Source organism: Haplochromis burtoni, unplaced genomic scaffold (assembly GCF_018398535.1).
Source record: "Haplochromis burtoni strain Fernald_Lab_line unplaced genomic scaffold, NCSU_Asbu1 Contig_675, whole genome shotgun sequence".
Lineage (NCBI taxonomy): Eukaryota > Metazoa > Chordata > Actinopteri > Cichliformes > Cichlidae > Haplochromis > Haplochromis burtoni.
In genome coordinates this window covers 115,180-133,021 of record NW_024583036.1, presented here as the reverse complement: position 1 = coordinate 133,021, position 17,842 = coordinate 115,180, and the positions used below count along the sequence as shown (strand labels likewise).

Here is a 17,842-nt window from a genome sequence, read left to right as displayed (position 1 = left end):
TTTAGGGAAGTATCAACTGAAAAGTGGCGCTTTGGCAGGGAATGGCTGCCTGTTTCTGATTAAAAAGGAAGTTTTGAAAGCAACTTCTGTAAAACTTGGGCTGATTCACTTTAAAATCTAACGAATAGGATGATAAACACGAAGCTAAGACCCCCAAAATGTTGTGACATACCCATAAAAATGATGAGTGAGTGTTTTCACACAGCTAGTTGCATGAAGGGCAGGAAGAGGAGGATATATCAATCTTTATGTCTGAGAATCCCTGTTACTTCAGAGGCAGAACAAAGGTGAGAAACTCTTTCATTATTAATTTGTAACAGTGTGAATTGGGTTTGATATTTGAATCAGTTTAGTAATTTTAAACACAGCTTTGTATATTTATTGAAAATATACATAAATGCAGTTAGAGTTTACATTTAAACTGCTGTGGTTTGATTCTTTTCAACATAAATATTCAAATCTATAACAGGTTAAATTAAAATGCAGAACTGATTCTTTATACTTTGCTTCCAAGCAGCAAGACTTTAAGATGGTCTTGAGCAGAAGTTCTCCAGGCTTTCTAAAGGTCTTTTTTTTTTCCATTGGCTGCTTTTTCACCCATTGTCAGTCCAGTTCCTTAACATTTTCAGCATAGACCGCATTTACTGATGGGGACATAAAGAACTTCCATTTTTGGGCACATTTTCAGGCTCAACAAATGTTGCTGACTTCTATAATTAGAACAAGGGTCTAATGAACCCAGTTTGAGGTTAGGATACGGGAGCATACGAGACGTGTACTCTGTAACTCAGACTATTTCAGGAACAGCAGGTCCGGGGGAGGTTGAGGTCAGGAGACCTCCAGCAAGAGAAGGGTCTTCAACATACTCATATATGATATCAAAGGTGAAGCAACAGCAGGTATAAATGTAAATGTGGAGTGGATGTGTCTTTGTCACATGGGAACAATAAGACCCACTCATGAATAAATATCTCAAACCATCGAACTATCCTTTTGATTGTCTCCTTCCACAACTACATCACCGTCATTATAGAACGAACCAATTTTAAAACTGTATCTTTAGGCACTTTGTTACTAGCAGCCTGCTGCAGAAACACACCATTAGTTCCCATTTTTGTGGCTCAATCTATGAAAATTATCTGATATAATACAGTTTGACTGGAATCAAGTATTTTTGCACCAACAAGATGATTCCCAAATAACTATTACCTGAAAATTTTGACTTAAGAAAATCAGGAAACTGTCTGGACAAAGAAGTGGCAGGTCTAAAAAACAACAAAAAACTGTGCTGCAGATAAACAGTATCTGAAAATCAAATCATTGAGAAAGATGAAAAAATTAAACACTTCATTTTTCAGCATGACAACGATCCCAAGCACACTGTTAATGCAATAGGATTAGAATAGCTATTTTTTTGAGAATCTTTTTGTGCAGATTTCTTTACTTTTTAAAATTTCTTATTTAACCAGACTAGGTGGCCGCGATGTCTGACGTACCTTATGAAAATAATTGGGACAACACTGCCCTCTGGACCAAAGGTATCTGTTTGAGCTTGAGTAGGCAACTTATTTGATTTTAGGATTTTAAGATCTACTTGTGAAGCAGTAACTATGTCTGTCTGTGTCTGTCAGATTCTCCACCGCACTTCGTCTCACCGATGTCCAGGTTCAAACGCTGGTTATTTCCTGGTCTGACTGCTGTGATCCTGTTGATTCTGATCATAGTGCTTGGAGTTACCAGTGAGTATAAAACAGACACATAAACAGAGATTTCTTTATGACTAATTTTACTCCGCTGACCTTTTTGTGATTATGCTGATCTGCTTTGTAAGGCTGTCACTTTTATTCCATTACAGGCTATGCTCACTGTTTTAGTTACTATAACACAAGCTTAGCTAAATATTATTTTTATTTGCTGTCGTTTTGTGTGTTCAGACACGAAGACATCAAAATATCTGTGGTCTGTGGATCAGAGAGTTTCCAACATGAGTGACATCATCCAGTCATTTAACACCTCACTGCATCAAGCTCAAGGTAAAATGCCTGTTAGTCAATGTCTTTGTCACACATAGTATTAGAAAACTAAATGTGGTTAGTTTATATGTAAAGACTTTATAAGTCAGACCTTCCAAGTTAACAGATTTGCGGATTTGCAGTGTAACCCACAACATCCAGAATTTTATGGCTCCCTAAAGACAAGACCTGCTCCAGGTTTTTCCAGTCATTTGGGATAACTGGGTCTGACCAGCAGCATTCATCTAATCCAAGTCACCAGAACGTAGTGATCACTTGACAGTGCTGCTTTTCTCTCTGAGAGTCTAAGACATAAGATCAGAATATATGACAACAAAGTTAATTACTGACCCTTAGCCTACGGCGCTCAAACACCATATGCACTTATGAGCCACCTTGAACATGATGTTTGTGATGCCTGGTACAGAAGTGAAATAACAAAATACCAGTCTGGTTCAAATCAGACTGGGTAGTGCTTGCAATCTACAGGTGTCTACTATGTCACCCACATGAGCTTTTAAAGGCACCACGGCGATTTATGTAGTCCCCAACAAGGACTGTAGGATTCGATCAAAAATTAACCAAGAAGATTTGGTGTTCTCAACTGCTGCACAAGTGCGCACATTCAAAAGGATTACCCTCTGTGAGCTAAATGTTCATAGAGGTGACTTTCACTTTCGGGGATTGTGATTCCACAATCCTTCCTTTAGAAAGAAGTGAGGCCATCTAGTGATGGTGAGATGAAGCCTTGTGATGAACTGAAGCTTTCCATCCAACAGGTCGACGGTCCAATATGGTTCCAAGTATTGTGATGATTCATTTGCTCTACTGCACCATCAAGTGGACGATTCAAGTGAAACAGGCTCTGTGATTATAATGATGTGATGTGTAAACCTCTAAACTAAATAAATAAATTGTTTTCATAGTTATTTATCCCAAATATTGTCTCAGTCTGATACAAAAGAGAAAGTGGAAACTATCAGGACAGAATTTTTAACTGTGTAATCATGCTTATATCTACATCCGGTTAGCCAGTGCTGTCTCAGTACTAGGTGCGTTTAAATAGCTGCCTTTCACCTATTCCATTTCATATTAAGACACTTTGGTTTTCCCATAGCCCTTCTGTTCCTTAACAACATCTTATCTGAAGGATTTTTGAGATATTCTAAATTAATCAGTGAACTAGCCACAGTGTCAAATATGCTAACATGCTAAATCTTTTTCTTTCTAGAAACAGCTAAACAAGTTCAGCAGCTGCAGTTTACTGTTGAGAACAACAAGGACCGGCTTACCTCAGGTCTGTTTGCCCCGCTGTAGATTTTACTGCTGGTGATAACTCTAAACATCATGTTTAACTTCTGTTTGTGCTGTGTGACCAGTGTCGGAGGCCATGAAGCAGCTGGCACTCATCGACACACTCACCAAGAATATTGCAGCCATCAAATGTTCCCTTGAACACATCATCAACAACAGTGCGTTTACCATATTTTACCATTTTACACATCTGCAGACTGAATTTCACATCCGTGGTAACTGTTTCTCTCTGCCAGGTTCAACTACAGGTGGTTGTTGTCCTGTGGGTTGGACTGTGTTTGAGTCCACCTGTTACTTCTTCAGCAGTGATTCTCGGTCCTGGACTGGGTCCAGAGACTGGTGTGAAACACAACAAGCCCACCTGGTCATTCTGCGTAACGACAAGGAGTGGGTAAGACCTGCCCACACCCGTCACATAATCTACTATGAAACACTTTTTTGCATTATTGTGCAATATTGTATTGTACCACAAGATGGAGTAGTGAGTCAATGTAATTTTTATTTAAACAGCTTAGTCATTAAATACAAATTCTTATTTGCAAACATATGCTGGGAAAAGGGCTCCTGTTGAATATTTATCTCTGTCTTAGCAGAGACAAATATTCAAAAGAGCGGGAACACATCTCACAACAAATTGAGACACACACACACAAACAATAATCTTTTGTTTGTTTGTTTTTTTCCAAATGCCGTCATTGTCTCTTTATCCAGGACTTTGTGACCCGTAATACAATCCCTCAATTGTACTGGATCGGTTTGTCTGACTCCAGAACTGGGAGGTGGGAGTGGGTGAACCAGACACCATACAGGATTGAGCGCAGGTCTGTTTCAGTAACAAAAAATATAAATTCTCTGTTATTTTCTCCTGTCATGCTGCATTAACTGTGTACGGCCACTTAATATCAATTAACTCGAGACACAAGGATGAAAATGACTATTTCTTGCATTTATAAAATATTCTCTAACCTGCAATTTAAAACTCAAGGTCCAATTAAAAATCTGAGAACTTTCTGTTACATTTTCTCCTGTTTACCTGTGTTCCCCTTGATGAATGTGCATTTTCAGGCGATGGATACCTGGGCAGCCTGACAGCTGGACTGGGCACGGTCTTGGAGGGGATGAAGACTGTGCTCACCTTCACAGTGATGGACGCCTGAATGACCACCACTGCTCCGCCAGGTTCCGCTTCATCTGTCAGAAACACAGCCTGAACATTTGAACACATTCGTTTGCCTGGCTCCGCCCACAAACTGCTCTCCAACTACTGTTGATTACAAAGAAAATTTCTCTTTAAGATATAAGACAGAAAAATCTTATTAAGTAGAATTCATCTAATGTGGACTTCCTGTTCCATAGTGGGGCGCTGTTGAGCTTGACCAGAATGAATGGGACTCTAAGGAGTCCATGATTTACAGGTTGTGTTTTTGTTGTAGTAAAATACCTTTCTGTGAGTATTAGGGACATCACACCACCAGGTCCAGTTTATCCCAGATCACGAAGCCTAACCCTTTGTGCTCTTTAGCTTCACCTACCACCATTCAAACTGAACAGGCTTACTGTGGGCATGTTTTAGATAGCACACAAGAGTCACTGTGATGTCACACATTGATTATAGACTCACTATGTTGGGTTTTCGGTGCCAGAAACAATAAGCAGACTGGGTGAAGTGTTAAGTTATCAGTTGTGTGCATCTCACACAACTGAAACATAAAAATTGTACTACAGTTGTACAAACAATGCTACAATGTAAACCTAAATAAAAAGTATCCATCCATCCATCCATTTTCTTCCACTTGTTCTTGTCGGGGTCGTGGGGTGGCTGGAGCCTAGCACAGGGCGAGAGGCCGGGTACACCCTGGACAGGTCACCAGTCCATCCCAGGCCTAATACAAAGAGACAGACAACAATTCACACTCATATTCACACTTAAGGGAAATTTAGGATCACTGATTAACATAACCCCACTAACTGCTTTGGACTGTTGGTGAAAGCAGGAGTACCTGGAGGGGTGATCAATAATTGAGCTCTGTGGAACTCCACAACCTGTGAGAGAACACTCTGTGATGTCCCGGCGTTTTCGGTGGAAGAAACACATCACGATGAACACAATCAATTTACTAGATCTTCCTTGCGAGGATGATTCAGACTTGCATCAAGAAATTCTATGTTTTTTCTTTAGGATTTCTCGAGTTTTGGCTTCTGATTTCATTTTGTTGGTTTCTTTGTTGGGTTTCTGATGTTCTTAGGTTCACTCAGTCTGTCTTTTTTTTTTTGTCCATTGCCTTTGACCTCTTGTCTCTGGTCACTTCCTTTTTCAACGTTATTCTCTGATGCGTCTTGTTCTAGATGCACTTTGCTTTTTGTTTCGCTCTTTGCAATTATATGCCCTGCTCTCATTGTCTCAACCTTTGATTGCTCTTGCATGTGCTCTGTCCCCTCCACCATCTGATTCCTCACGTAAACTTTAGTTTACTTAAAGAAAAAAAAAAACTTGCCTTCTTTGTTTTTGTAAAATTGTTTGTCAATATTTTTTTTCAGTTTGCATGCTTTTTATGTTGGATGACCCGAGTCTCCTGACAACTTTTAGTTTACATTTTCAAGTGTAATAAAGTTGCTTTTACACCCAGAGTACTCCCTCTGTTTGGGTCATCTCTCCTGAATTATACTGAAACTTTCAGTGACTCCGATACAGTGAAGCTTTTAGTTCACTTGCGTCCCAATAATATTTTATTCATTTATTGGTTTCACAAGGCAAAACATATCTACTTACAGTGAGCATATGATAAATCTGATGTAGTCCATGCAATGACACAACCAATCCTAACAGCTGCAGGTGTCTAAAAGGGAGTTTTTCCTTCCCACTGTCACCAAGTGCTTGCTCAAATGAGGTCGTCTGATTTTGGGGTTTTTCTCTATATTATTGTAGTGTCCTTATGATATAAAGTGCTTTGAGGTTGTTGTTTAATTTTTCCAGTATAGCAACAGCAAATTTTGTACTGCTGTTTTGCAGTCATGCACTTATAAAACTTCATAAAAGCATCATCTCATAGTTCTACCCAGCCACAAAATGTTGAATTAACACTTTCATGCATGAATTATGAAAACCTCAATCAGGATCTTTTTTTCTTAGGTATTTTATTCATCTTTAGGCATGAAAAGATGAATAAAAATACTTCAGAAAAAATCATGGGTGAGGGTTAAATAACAAAAATTACAATGAAACACACCATACATTAAGTGACACGTCAGTGTCCAATATAGTGGTTTATGTGCAAGTAGACCATCAACACTGACACAAATACAAGAAAACAGCCTTTGAATAGCTGCCCACTGTAGTGACCACTATGTGTGAAAGGGTTACACTGCCTGGGAAACACCTAGCAACAAGCTAAAATGGATCAGCTTCAGCATTTATTCATCCACAACACCTTATAAAAACGTGTCTTTGAAATTTTAAAGCAAACAGTACTTCAACATGGGCATGTCCCAGGGAAGCAAAACTATTAAAACCTGTTATTAAATCTTTAGTTTTTGATCCCAACCTTTTCCAAGGCTATTTGGTGGGAAAAGGTTTGCAAATTCACCACATCTGTCATGCCAGATGTTTAATTACCTCTTGTTTATCACAACTGTAACTCCAAAAAGTGGGGAAAGGGAAATGTGCATATCACTGTGACTATCAATGTTTTGTACATTAGTCATTAGCCCTGACAGAACAGGATTTTCCCTGTAAAGGGTGAGTTTTAAAAAGTGCACAATCAGAATTCACTCTGAGATGAAGGCATTTGTCAGGCTGCTGAGTCAGCTGACAGTTTCCCACCAGCATAGATGGATTATCTATGAGCAACACTTTTGACTTTTGAAAAAAATACATTTTTGTTTTATATATGTAGACATTGAATAAGAAACTGCTTCAATGGACTGCTTCATCGTTAATGGTCGCAGGGACATAAGAACTGCGTATTTAAAAAAACAACCAAATCTGAAGGAAAGCTTTTTAAGTTTAAAAACTGAACTTTTCTCTGCAGATTAAACTTACATTGCAAAAGTAAAAGTTACTCAAGCATGTTAGCGTCATTAATCAAGACTACCAACACTAAATTAATCTGTGTGTGAGCAGATACGGCTGCCTCCAAACACAAACTTTCATAACCCTTCGATGTGAATTATTGCAAAAAAAAAAAAGACGATCTGCTCTACAATTGTCAGTTTTAGTCTTATGATTTCATGAATGCAACAAAACCTGGTATCACTGTATTGAACATGCAAAGTTAGAGTGTTTATAATCATAATGATCATAAATACAGTAAAAGATTTTAATTATTTTAGGGTTTTTTTGTGTGTGTGAAAGATTTAGGGGTGTTTGTGAACTTTAGTGTTCTGTTTTTTTTAGGGAAGCAAAACCTGCCCAGGTTTTGCTTCATTTTATAGCTGATTCAGAGCTGATTCAGAATGAACAGCATGTGCAACAGAGAGCTAATATTCATGACAGCATGGAGCCAGATTCACTTAAAATGATCATAAATATACTAAAAAACTGTAATTGTGTACAGCTATACAGATGCTGGTTTGTGAGATACAAATCTCACAGTGATGTTAACAAGCTCTTGTTTTTTCGTTTACTTATATTTCACACTGTGGGCCGTGTTACCTTCAGTTTAAAGCTCACTATATGATTTTGTGACTCCATACAGATTTATTTGGTCAAAAATGTCTGATAAAAGTAGCCGACCCCTTCACACTTTGTGCTCAATGATGCTCCTGAAAGCCAGCATTAGGTCAAGCTCTGTGTTTGATGTGAATGAAGAGAGCAATTTTTTGTGTGAAAGGTAGAGCAGTGTGTGTGAACTTTAGTGTTCTGGTTGATTTAGGGAAGTAAAACTGACAATAGATTCCCTTTCTGGAAACCCCCCCAAAAATGTCTTACAAGTTGATTCACAGGAAAAAATAGCATGTGCAGCAGAGAGCTGATGTTATTGGTGGCACGGAGCCAGATTCACTTAAAAAAAAAGATAACTGGGCATTCAAACTCAGTTCTGTATTTCATGGGTGGGACAGAGGAGACCATATATATTTTACCATCAGGGGAAACAGACGGCATATTGTTCTTCTCTGGTCAATCTACAGAAAAACAGGTGAGAAACCCCTTCTATTTCTTATAATGTCCAAATTTTACCCTCACAGTATGACTATTTTCTATCCTTAAAGTAAAGGACAGAAAATATTAATATTTTTAACACACATTGTGTTAGAATTTGATTCTTTTTAGTTTTTTGTCTTTTCCCATGCAATTTTGTTTCTACTTAACTACATAATTATGAAATAAAATTTGTAAAATTTGCAAGGCTGCAATAAACACATTTAAATTCTCTCCAGAAGTTGATTCTGTTCATCTGGATGTAACGTTTTCAGTGGGAGAAACGTTTTGTCACTCATCCAAGTGACTGATCAGTGGTTGTTGATCAATGGACATGACAATTTGCATAATTATGATTAAGGAACTGACCTCCCAGCCCATTGTTCCTTCAGTGGTGCTGGTTTTAGTCATTATGCAAATGTCTATAAGTAAGTAAGTAAAATGTATTTACATAGCACTTTTTAAAACAGGAAGTTATTTCAAAGTGCTTCACATGGTAATAAAAGCATATCAAATGAAACAATAAAACACTATAAAGAGGGTATAATAGCATAGCCAATAAAACAGTATACTACACATGAATATTACCTAAATGCCTGTCTAAACAGATGTGTTTTTAGCTGTTTTTTTTTTTTTAAAGAAGCTACAGAGTTGATGGTGCGTAGGTAAAGGGGAGGTAAACTGTTCCACAATATTGGAGCCAAGGTTTTAAAATCGCGATCCCTCCTGGTTTTCAAACGGGTCCATGGAAAGGTTGGAAGACCCCTATCAGTGGATCTAAGGATTTGGTTTGGAGAGTACGGTTGGAGAAGCTCAGTGACATAAGTGGGGGCCTCACCACGTAGAGACATGAATGTAAGAGTGAGGATTTTAAACTGATATCTATACTCAACCAGAAGCCAGTGCAAGGATTTTAACACAGAGAGAATTTATGACTGACTGATTTAGGAAAGCCTTAGACCAGGGGTGGGCAATCTCAGTCCACAAGGGCCAGTGTCCCTGCAGGTTTTAGATATGTCCTCGAACCAACACAGCTGATTTAAATGGCTAAATTAGCTCCTCAACATGTCCTGAAGTTCTCCAGAGGCCTGGTAACGAACTAATCATGTGATTCAGGTGTGTTGACCCAAGGTGAGATCTAAAACCTGCAGGGACACCGGCCCTCGTGGACTGAGATTGCCCACCCCTGCCTTAGACAGACAAGAAAAGACTGTGTTACAGTATGAGAGGAGATGAGGACATGGACAAGCATCTCTAAGCATCTCCAATGAAGTAGGTAGGACATCAACTGGACTCACTGAGGGTTTCATTTGGGTCAGTATTTCTGATAGATCTTCTAGAGAAACTGGGTGAAAGGTTGGGGAAACCTGCAATCAGCTGAGACAGAAGTCACTTGGATGAGTGAGGAAACATTTATGCACTGAAAACGTCCAGATGAACAGAATCAACCTTTGGAGATGAACTTAAACTGGATGATTGAGCATGCACCAAGACACTTAAACTGCAGCCAAAGCAATTTCACACCCACTCTGTTCTTCTAAAGCCTCAATCTGTTTCGTTCTATAGCTGACTCTTCTTGGAAGCAGTATCATAGTCGTAATAACAAATGTATATAATACAGATGGTAATGTAGTTGATGCAACAGATAACTTCATACCATATTTAATGAAGTCATCCTGACTTTTATCTTCCACACCCTCAAAGTGGATTCAACCCTGACTCGTGTTTTTTTAACCAGTTTTTTCCTTTTTTTTCTTCCTTTTTTAAATTATATTTTCATATTATCATAATTAAAACTGAGCATGTTGCTGATAAAAATCAGCTGAATGTGGAAGTTGTTGGTTACTTACTCACTCAGTGTTTTCATGGTTTTATTATCCAGTAAAAACAGCAAGCAGATGACAACAATGGACCAATACCATTATGTGAAGGACCAGGATGGTAGTGCGCTCTGGATCAGTGGTAACTGCTTGTGTCTGAGTTGGTAATGTCTTTGTTTTGACTTCTGATTTATGAAATTATATTTGTCTGTCAGAGACTCCACCCACCCCCCGGTTGGCTGTCTCTAGGTTCAGACGCTGGTTATTTCCTGCTGTGACAGCCGTGATCCTGTTGACTGTGATCATAATCCTGGGAGCTAGCAGTAAGTATGCATGTGTATTCTTGTTAATGCCATGTGTGGGGACTACTGCTTTGAAAGCCAATAAGTGATGATGGTTAAAACTGTTTTCCACATTTGCAGTTTAGGGCTGCAATTATCAGTTATATTGTCATTTATTTTCATTCCACTTTATTGTGTTGTGTTATATTGAACACATTTACTTTATTTTATTTTATTTATTTATTATTTTTTGTATATTATTGTTGTGCATTTAGATTTTACTTGACATTTATATTTATAACTTTTCTTCATAGAGCAAAAATAAAAAAAAAAACATTACCTTTTTAGTACTTTGAGATTTTTTCCCTTAATGTTAAAATTGTTTTTCAGTAACAAAATTTTCCAGCATTTTGGGTGAGTACATGTTATGTTGTGTTATGTAGTGTGTTATGTCGTGTTATGTTGTGTGTTATGTTAACATATTATGTTATGCGCACTCTGTTAAATTTCTTTGTGTTTTTGTTGTCTGCTTGTTCAGACATAAAGGTGTCAAAACACCTGTGGTCTTTGGAGCAGAGACTTTCCAACCAGAAGGATGTCTTCCAGTCGTTGCATTCCTCAGTGCCTCAGGTTCAAGGTAACACACCTATTAGCTATGATAAAATATTAAAAGTAGGTTACCCTCCTGCTCTGATGGCTCCCTAATGATTCTGAGCACAGAGCCCACACAAATATTTGTTTTATGTTAAATGTTGGCAATAGTTTTCTGCGGAGCTGTGAGGCCCAGGGTTCACTTCATAGCAGTAAATACAAAAGACATCATTTGATGGTAGTAAATGTCTTAACCCTTTCATGCCCCTCTATCATGTTGATACAGAGGTATGGATTTTTCAGAATGTTCAATAAGCTCAAAGGAGCTTGCAAAGAAAAGCGTCTGGACTTCTTTAAGTTGCTTGAAGACGTTTCACCTCTCATCCGAGAAGCTTCTTCAGTTCTAAGGTCAAATGGTGGAGAGTCCCAGATATAAACCTAGTGGGAGTTCCCCCCACAGAGGGACAAAAGGACCCCCTGATGATCCTCTAATCGCCTGAGCCAAGGTGTGAAACTGGGTGTGGGTCCCAATCAGCCAGGTTTCGGGTGAGTTCATTGTGAAACCTGGCCCCACCTTATCATGCGAATTCCTGAGGTCAGATGGCCCAGGATGTGAGTGGGCGTTAAGGCGTCTGGGAGGGATCTCAAAACTGGATTATAGATGGCAGAGAGTTGGTGTCGTAAACCCCGCCTCTGTTCAAAGATGGTCGCTCACAGTGGACATAGATGGCTTCTTTCACTCCTCTTTCAAACCATCTGTCCTCTCTGTCCAAAATGTGAACATTGGCATCCTCGAAAGAGTGTCCTTTATCCTTAAGATGCAGATGGACTGCTGAGTCTTGTCCTGTGGAGGTGGCTCTTCTGTGTTGTGCCATGCGCTTGTGAAGTGGCTGTTTGGTCTCTCCAATGTAGAGGTCTGGGCATTCCTCGCTGCACTGTACAGCATACACCACATTGTTAAGTTCTGTGTTTTGGCGTTTTGTCTTTCGGGTGAACCAGTTTTTGTCTGAGCTGTGTGGGTTGACAACCACTGCAGTGACACCATGTATCTCCTGTTAAATGCAAACCGCGGATGTCATAGACTTGCGAGAACAACTCTCCTGAGTTTATTCTGACTACACTGTGCATACATAGGGACCGAATGACAATGTTGATATGCGTCTGTCCTTCTTATCCTCCCTCGCTAACCGGTAGGAATGGGCTATTAGATAAGATCTCTTAACGATTACCTATTCATTTTCGTTCTGGTTTAACGAGCTATCGATTCTTTATCGATTTCTTCTTATCGATTCTCTTTTTTAAACAAAAAGAGAGACACACTAAGCAAGTCGATTAGCTCAGAGCTCTTGTTTATATATCTTCTCTTTAACAAGATAGAAAATTATAAGAGTAACATGGCCTTACAAACCCAACAGTGAGATCTTGAGAGATCCAGCCTACGACTCTTCAATGGGGTGTCACAGGGTCCCCAGGAAAAAAAATTGTAAATGTAAAATAATAAAATAAATATTCTTGTGAGACATATCACATATTGACGGGGTCGGGTTATGTTAAAAAGTATAAATTGTTATACTTTGTTCATTGGTTCAAAGGTACCCCACACTTCTTTTTTTGTTTGCTTGTTTGTTCTGGTGTATTTTTCATTTGAACTGTTACTCTGCCAGAGTACTCATATTTACAAGATGGCATTGAACGCCCCATTGGTGTATCAGGAAAACTATTTTGTACGTATGTTCCTTGAAGGGGATTGAAGTCGTTCTTTTTTCCACCGCAGCGAAGGGCTAGGAGTAGGAGAGGAGCTGCTGTATGTTTTTGTTATCGAATCGATCTGATTGTGAAATAAAGCATATGCAGTGAGAAAGCAACTCCAGGAGTCATCCCTGCCTTAAAGCTGCAACATTCTTCTGTAGCAATAACAAAGTATAACATAAATTGTTCTGTGGCAATTACACAAGAATATCCAGTAATGTCCCTGCCTACAATTAAACACATTCACTTACCAAAAATCGGGGGCATCTGCTGTGGCAAATGGGTTCAAGCCTTTGACCACAAACTTAGACACTGCTCGGTGACATTCGTCTATCCTGGCCTGAAAGGAGACGCTACCGGTAGACTGCAGCGAGAACTGCCAGCGAGCGCCAGCCAGACTCTGTCTGTCTCTCTCATCATGGTCACCTACATGTACAGTAATGGCAGGTTTGTAATAAGGCAGATTGCGCTAACATAATATGCACTGTTAGTTGATTATTTACCTGCCGCATTAACGGGAGAGGACGTGCAAACGTTACCGCTGCTGCTGGGCTGAGATACACGAGTCCGGAGCGGAATTTGTGAGCAAATGCTTTTGCATATTCGTAGTGTTTCCTCCCTTAAATGAAATATCTACTTTGCAAGTTGCCCTGTTGTCATCGGTTCTCATAAAGTATAATCAAACTTTTGAGCGTTTGAGCCGCTTAGGCGCCGTGTTTCCTGCCAGGTAAATGACGCTCCGCAACGTGGTGACGTCATTCGGGGCGACTGGAATCGATAAGGGAATCGTTTGCAAAAATGGCAAACAATTCCAAGGAATTGAAACAGTGGGAACCGGTTCTCAACAAGAACCGGTTTTCGATACCCATCCCTACTCGCTGGTGTCTGATCTTCTTTTCTGTGCCTCTTTGCTGACTTTAAGAACGCCCATTTAGGATACCCACATTTTGAGTGCTTCCTTTACATGTGTGTGTTCCTTCTTTTTTCCTTCAGGCTTAGAGGGAACATGTTCTGCCCGGTGGTGTAGGGTCCTAATTACTCCAAGTTTGTGTTCCAAAGGGTGACCTTAGAACTGAAGAAGCTTCTCGGATGAGAGGTGAAACGTCTTCAAGCAACTTAAAGAAGTCCAGACGCTTTTCTTTGCAAGCTCCTTTGACTATGATGACCTGGATGACTGAGAACCTTCACAGACCTATTCCACTTTTAAAATCATTTTCTGTCAGTTTTTATTTCACGGTTCAGACTTTGCAGGGTTGAACATGATGTTTTTTTTTATTTGTTTGTTTGTTTTTGTTCAGACGTAAACACGTCAAATCGTCTATCGTTTGTGGAGCAGAGAGTTTTCAACCTGATTGATGTCATCCAATTACTGAATGACTCACTGAAGCATATTCAAGGTAACAACATGTATGTATGTGTGTATGATCAGAGCAAATTTGACTACACATGAAAACATAACAATAATAAATGTGTGTTTTGTTTTTTAACACATTTCAGTCAAACAGAACATAATATTTTATCTTCAGTAACAATAATTTACTTTTCAGATACGTATATCTTAGCTTATCTCAACTTGTGCTACAGATTATGTTACATTTAACTAAACTTTCTGTTGTCTGCTCATTCAGTCACAAAGACAGACACACACACACACAGTGCTACAGTGAGCCACAAATTTAACAAAAAAAAATGTCAGAAGTAGCAAAATTGATATAAATGATATAAATTAAAACTCATAATGTTCAATGAAATTTCCCATTTTGAAAGATTCATGTGTGGCTGTGTGGCAGGAAGGATGAAGGACCCAATTGCAGGACTCGTACACTGAATGTAAACTTAAAGCAGCAGCTTTATCCACTTGGAAAAATCCTCCATAAAATAACTTGAACATGAAAACTAAGAGCTAATAACTGAGAAACTAGTAACACTAGGAAATGAGGAGCACTGAACTAAGAATGATAGAAACCAGATAAACCAGAGAAACTTGCAGCACTTTGGGTGGTAGGACACAACAACAGACAGAGGGAAACACAGGGCTTAAATACACAAGGGACCAACGAGGGAACACGAAACAGGAGGGAAACACAGCTGGGACTAATCTGAGATAATGAGATGGGAAGGAAGCAAAACTGAATGAACTGAAATTTTCAAAGTAAAACAGGAAACATGAGACCTTCACAAAGACTCAAACTTAACACTGTGACATGGGCTGTATCCCAATTCAGGGTCTGCAGCCTTAAAGTACGCAGTCTCAACGATCCTCAAGGGCCGCGTACTCAAAGACCGCTAAGGCCGGAAGTGCGAGGCTTGTGAAATGGGACGGTCTAGCCTCCGTTGCGCTGCCCAGGTTGCCTAGCAACCATGATACTAACAGCTGGAAACGTTTCATACAGCTTTGTTTGACAGAAATGAAGGAGAAAATCTTTTGTTCATTTGTTTGTTTCTTTCTACATGAGCTTTGATCATTCTCTGTAAGATTAAGCTCAGCTATTGAACGCGTATATTTTAAAGTAAAGGCTTTAAAACCAAGTTAGTACAAACGTCACTAATGTCACATAACTTTGCCGACATGTGGCCAACAGTAATGTTTAATGTTCTTCGTTATTAAACATTTGCACATAAATAAGTGACATAATATTCAGTACTTTAAAAGTTTACTCTTCAGGCGCCCCTCATCCGCCGTTTTTTTTCGGCAAAATTATCCACACCCACCGCCGCGCTATGCATTCTGGGATATGTTGGGCCACGAAGTCTACACCCCACAGCCTTAAAATTCAGGGAAATGAAGGACGCATTTAGGGCCGCATTTCGAGCAGCCTTGAATTGGGACAGCCTTCGGCGCACCGCTGTGACGTAATCGGCCTTGAAATGCGGCCTTTAAGGCTGCAGACCCTGAATTGGGATACAGCCATGGAGACATGACTGACCAGCGGAACAGAGGGAACATGAAACACGGAGACAAAGTAACTAAACGTGAAACACGGGAAAGGCAACTAGAAACTAGCACCTAAAAGCAAAGGAGAGCCAAAAACATGAAAAACAATAAACCAAAGAATATAAGTTAAACCAGAATTACACAAACTGGTTCACAGACCAGATCTGTGAGGTTAAACTTAATGGGGGTTTTAAAATGTATTTTCTACTTTCTGCTTGTTCAGACACAGACACATCTAATCTTCTATTATCGGTGGAGCAGAGAGTTTCCAGCCTGACTGACGCCACCCAATTACTGAGCGACTCACTGCGGCATACTGAAGGTAACACACCTATTAGTTAAACTTCACATTAGTATTCCTTCATTTGCTGTGGAAAAAAGGGAAAAGAAAACAAAGGAAAAAAACAAAATTCAATGGTGAGTAATTGGACAATAGTTTTCAGGGTACAGACGCCTCAAATTATGTAAAAGACTAAGTTGTGCAATTCATCCATCATAAGTTTAAGCTACTTTTTGTCATTATTTTAAAGAAGAACTTTCACCACTCTGGGGCTGTTATTTTTATTTATTTATTTATTTTTTACCAATGAGGATTTATCAATATGATTAATGTGCTCTTAATAACGCACCTAGTTAAATTATGAATATATTGACTTACTGTGTTATAAAACATTTATAATAACTTCTACTGGACCACCTTTTGGTACATAAAAACATACCATATTACAAAGAATATGGCAGTGGTGTATGTCAGCTGTAGACTGGTGTTTGGACACGAAGTTATAGAAGTTGTTTCTTCAATTTTTTCGTGGCTCCAGTTAATTTGCATTGTTTTACACGTCGCAATTTCAAGTTTCATTCCAGTATCCATGCTGCTAAAGTGCTAACATGCTAAATGCTTTTGTTTACAGAAATGGCTAATGACCTTCATCAGCTAAAGCTTGCTGTTGGCAACAACAAGGATCAGCTGACCTCAGGTCTGTCTGTATTACTGCACTTTCTTCTGCTGGTGATAACTTCATACGTCACTAACTGGTGTTTGTCCTGTGTGTGTGTGTTCAGTGACCAAGACCCTGAAGAAGTTGTCGGTCATCGACTCTCTCAGTAAGAGTGTTGCTGCCATCAAATGTACCATCAAACTCATCCTCAACAACAGTACGTTCACTCATATTTGGCCATATCAGGAAAATGCACATCTGCACACTGCCCACATCTGTGTATCTGTCTGTATCAATCAGGTTCAGATGCAGGAGACTGTTGTCCTGTGGGTTGGACTGGGTTTGAGTCCAGCTGTTACTTCTTCAGCAGTGAGTCTCAGTCCTGGAACGAGTCCAGAGACTGGTGTGAAACACAGGAAGCCCATTTGATCATTCTCCACACTGACAAGCAGTGGGTAAGACAGTTCGTGGTAGTTTTAGGTGCCTGAGTTAAAGAAATGCGGACTTCTGTTTAGGTTGGTGAAGATGGTTCACCTCTGATTAGAGAAGCATATTCAGCAGAAAAAGTTGAAGGGGACTCACATATTTAACCTTCTTGTAAAATACTATCACACGTTTCTTTATTGCTTTACTAAAAATCTACTCAACAGTTGCCCCAAAGCAAAAGTTAAGAACTACAAACTTTATTTACTATACACCCTTTGCTTTACACACACTCATGCTGCCCTGAGGATGAGACCTGCTGACCAAGCTATAAATCATCCTGAGTGATTTTCTTCAACAGCATTCTTTCTTTTTGTTTAGGACTTTGTGATCAATCAAACAATCCCTCAGTATTTCTGGGTCGGTTTGTCTGACTGGAGAACTGGGAGTTGGGAGTGGGTGGATCAGACACTGTACACTGTGGAGCGCAGGTCTGTCTCAGTCCACTCTTGTCTCAAAGCAAAACACGCACTAGTTTCAAAATGTTTTGGTTTTTATCAAGATTTGTTATATTACCTAATATATATTACCTACCTGTGTGTGTGTGTGTGTGTGCGTGCGTGCGTGTGTGTGTGTGTGTGT

The 17,842-nt window shown here is 39.4% G+C and overlaps 2 protein-coding genes across 2 annotated transcripts in view; both read left to right on the top strand.

Moving 5' to 3' along the window:
* The first annotated feature begins 177 nt into the window (after window positions 1-177).
* On the top strand, window positions 178-5,106 carry LOC102304264 (C-type lectin domain family 10 member A). Its single transcript, XM_005949804.3, has 9 exons — window positions 178-287; window positions 1,470-1,538; window positions 1,632-1,739; window positions 1,935-2,033; window positions 3,244-3,309; window positions 3,392-3,484; window positions 3,563-3,717; window positions 4,038-4,147; window positions 4,392-5,106. Exons 2-9 carry the CDS (start codon window positions 1,484-1,486, stop codon window positions 4,543-4,545), a joined length of 840 nt encoding a protein of 279 aa, XP_005949866.1. The 5' UTR covers window positions 178-287; window positions 1,470-1,483; the 3' UTR covers window positions 4,546-5,106.
* A 3,249-nt stretch (window positions 5,107-8,355) lies between these two features.
* The window catches only part of LOC102304564 (asialoglycoprotein receptor 1), an 11,637-nt gene continuing 2,150 nt past the window's right edge, over window positions 8,356-17,842 (top strand). The window contains exons 1-10 of the mRNA XM_005949805.3: window positions 8,356-8,461; window positions 10,346-10,425; window positions 10,499-10,606; window positions 11,103-11,201; window positions 14,203-14,301; window positions 16,063-16,161; window positions 16,751-16,816; window positions 16,902-16,994; window positions 17,078-17,232; window positions 17,582-17,691. Of these exons, the coding sequence (XP_005949867.1) occupies window positions 10,362-10,425; window positions 10,499-10,606; window positions 11,103-11,201; window positions 14,203-14,301; window positions 16,063-16,161; window positions 16,751-16,816; window positions 16,902-16,994; window positions 17,078-17,232; window positions 17,582-17,691 (893 nt within the window). The 5' untranslated portion in view covers window positions 8,356-8,461; window positions 10,346-10,361. The remainder of the gene's footprint in view (window positions 8,462-10,345; window positions 10,426-10,498; window positions 10,607-11,102; window positions 11,202-14,202; window positions 14,302-16,062; window positions 16,162-16,750; window positions 16,817-16,901; window positions 16,995-17,077; window positions 17,233-17,581; window positions 17,692-17,842) is intronic.